A 2,425-nucleotide genomic window follows, 5' to 3' on the forward strand; every position below is an offset into this window, starting at 1 on the left:
CGCTGATGCGATCATCTGGGCTGAATGCATAAGATGAATGGCCAGTGCTGAGGTCTTCAAGGCTTTTTGGTTTTGCAGAGCTCTGATCAGGGAAGACTCTGGGTTCACTTCCCTACTTGTGAAATGTCTCCCTCTTGATTACACCAAGAAGTCCATGTTGAAGTTCCCTGTTTACCCAGTTCCACAGTCCTGCAACTCCATCCTGACCACCCACACTATCCAGGAGCACTGTGTCTGTGCCTTGATGGTGTCACAAACACCTCGATATTGGATGTCCAAACTACACTAACCTTAACTGCCCTTCTAACTAGATTATGTCTTTTATCATCACTTCTCCCTGAATGCTGATCTCACAAAATTCTAGGCCAACCTGTTGCCCTATTCCCACTTCCTCCCATCATCTGTTTTAAAAAGCTAACCATGAGCAGCTTCCTGCAAGAACTTACTTTGAGACAGCCAGCCAGACAATGAACTGTAACCCTCACTATGGTAAATGCATGGCTGGCTACCTGTTGTATCATGATGGTGTGGTACCCAAAGATGTTGATGCTACCATTGCAGCCAACACACAGTGCGTTCTGCACACCACAGCCATTGCTGAGGCCTGGGCTTGTCTAGATCACAAGCTTGACCTGAAACAGGCCAAACATGCCTTTGTTCACACGTATGTGCATAAAGAGATAGAGCAAGGGAAGTTTTTTGGTGTCCATGAGGATGCAGCTGCCCTAAAGGAGGACTGTGAGAATGGGGGAGAACTACGTATGGGTTCTGCTGAGCAGGAGGAATAAGAAGGCAATCCTCATCCTGCTTCCTTGCACCCCTGCAGGACATACTTCGAGCTGCCTGTCAGTTGGCAGGCATTAATGGTTTACAACTGGGTTATCTTCACTCAGGAGTGATCATGCCTGTCTTTTCCACGTGTACCTATAACATGTTTTCATGATGTTTCAGGTAAACACGTTGAGAAAGGAATGTATAACTGAACTTAACTTGCATAGCCACTGGTTGTTTTTTTTTTGTTTTTTTTTTTTTTTTTTTGCTATGAAGAATGCTGTGAAGTTGGCAACATAATTGAGAGAAAGCACACTGTTATTTATTTATTTATTTGTTTGTTTGCCAATAGTTTGTCATTTTGAGATGGCATTTTCTGGAGTTACATGGCTCTTTTTTTCCAAGAAACTTCTGTTTCAATTGGATGTTTCCATAGGCAAGAGATCCTATCTGTGATTGCATGGGGTTTTATGAAAAATGCAATTATCTAACAAAAATTATTTGTGAGAAATACCAAGCATCACATGCATTGTCTGACCTTTAACACACATGATGTAGTTACAAAAAGAAAACATGTCCATGTTTATGAAAAAAACATATATATACATACATATAATCTATGCTATTTTATCTCATGGTTTCAGCTACTTCCTGTTTTCTGATGACTCTGAATCCACATCTGGCCCCTGGCCCCTAACTTCCCTTCTGTATCTTAGATTCACATGTTCAAGTGATTCACAGCTCCATCAAACAGCATGTCCAGGACCAGAACCTCCCTCTGCCGCCCACAGAACTCGGTGTTTACCTAAGCAGCACATTCTCCCTTCTCTGCAAATGTCATCAATCTTCCCATTTCTTAGATTTTTCACTTCCTACATTTTCTTGACCCATCCTCCCTCTGTACTGGCACCACCACTATCCTAGTTTGGGATCTCATTCATGATTGAAAAGCTGTTGAACTGGCCTGTTCTGGCTTTCTGTCAGAGGCTCCATCTATAAATTAAGCTGCCCTCCTTTAGCCCCCCACACAGTGCTGCCCTCCAGCTAACAACCCTTTATTGACAAGGGAAGAAACTAAGCAATTAGCATAGCATACAAGGCACCTTATGGAGAGGTCTCTTTCTACCCTTTCTAATCCAGCCATTTGTTCATTTTATTATTCCTTCAATTGATTTTTGCTAAGTGTCTAACATGGAATTGACACTGTTTTAGACACTGGAAAAGGAATAGGAAAAACAGGTGAGATTTTTACCCTTCATAACCACATATTTTCATTAAGACACATCAGAAAGAATAAACAAAAAAGAAAGCCTGTGATATCAGGTAGTGAGAGGCAATATGAAAATCGATGAACCAAAATAAGGGGTTGGAGTTGGACGGACTAATTAGAGAAGGTCTCTGAGGGGAAAAAACTCAGGCAAACTTTAATCAAGTTAAGCAGTGAACAATTTAAAGATGCTTGCAGAAGACCAGCACCTATCTACTGAGTTTGAGAAGCCCGAGACTAATGGAGTTGAGATGGTATGCAAAGAGGAGGCATGCAATTTACTTACGATCACAACAGACCCTAACTGATCACAAACCAAATCTAGAGTGTTGAGACCAAAAGTGTACATGGTCCACAGCAAGACTCAAACTTCCAAGCAGAGGAGCC

The 2,425-nt window shown here is 41.9% G+C and overlaps 1 protein-coding gene across 1 annotated transcript; it reads left to right on the plus strand.

Moving 5' to 3' along the window:
- The first annotated feature begins 467 nt into the window (after positions 1-467).
- On the plus strand, positions 468-788 carry LOC110563959 (tubulin alpha chain-like). The gene has a single exon (XM_021661220.1). It carries the CDS (start codon positions 468-470, stop codon positions 786-788), a length of 321 nt encoding a protein of 106 aa, XP_021516895.1.
- Positions 789-2,425: the final 1,637 nt, after the last annotated feature.

This window comes from Meriones unguiculatus, chromosome 9, assembly GCF_030254825.1.
Source record: "Meriones unguiculatus strain TT.TT164.6M chromosome 9, Bangor_MerUng_6.1, whole genome shotgun sequence".
NCBI classification, from domain to species: Eukaryota; Metazoa; Chordata; class Mammalia; order Rodentia; family Muridae; genus Meriones; species Meriones unguiculatus.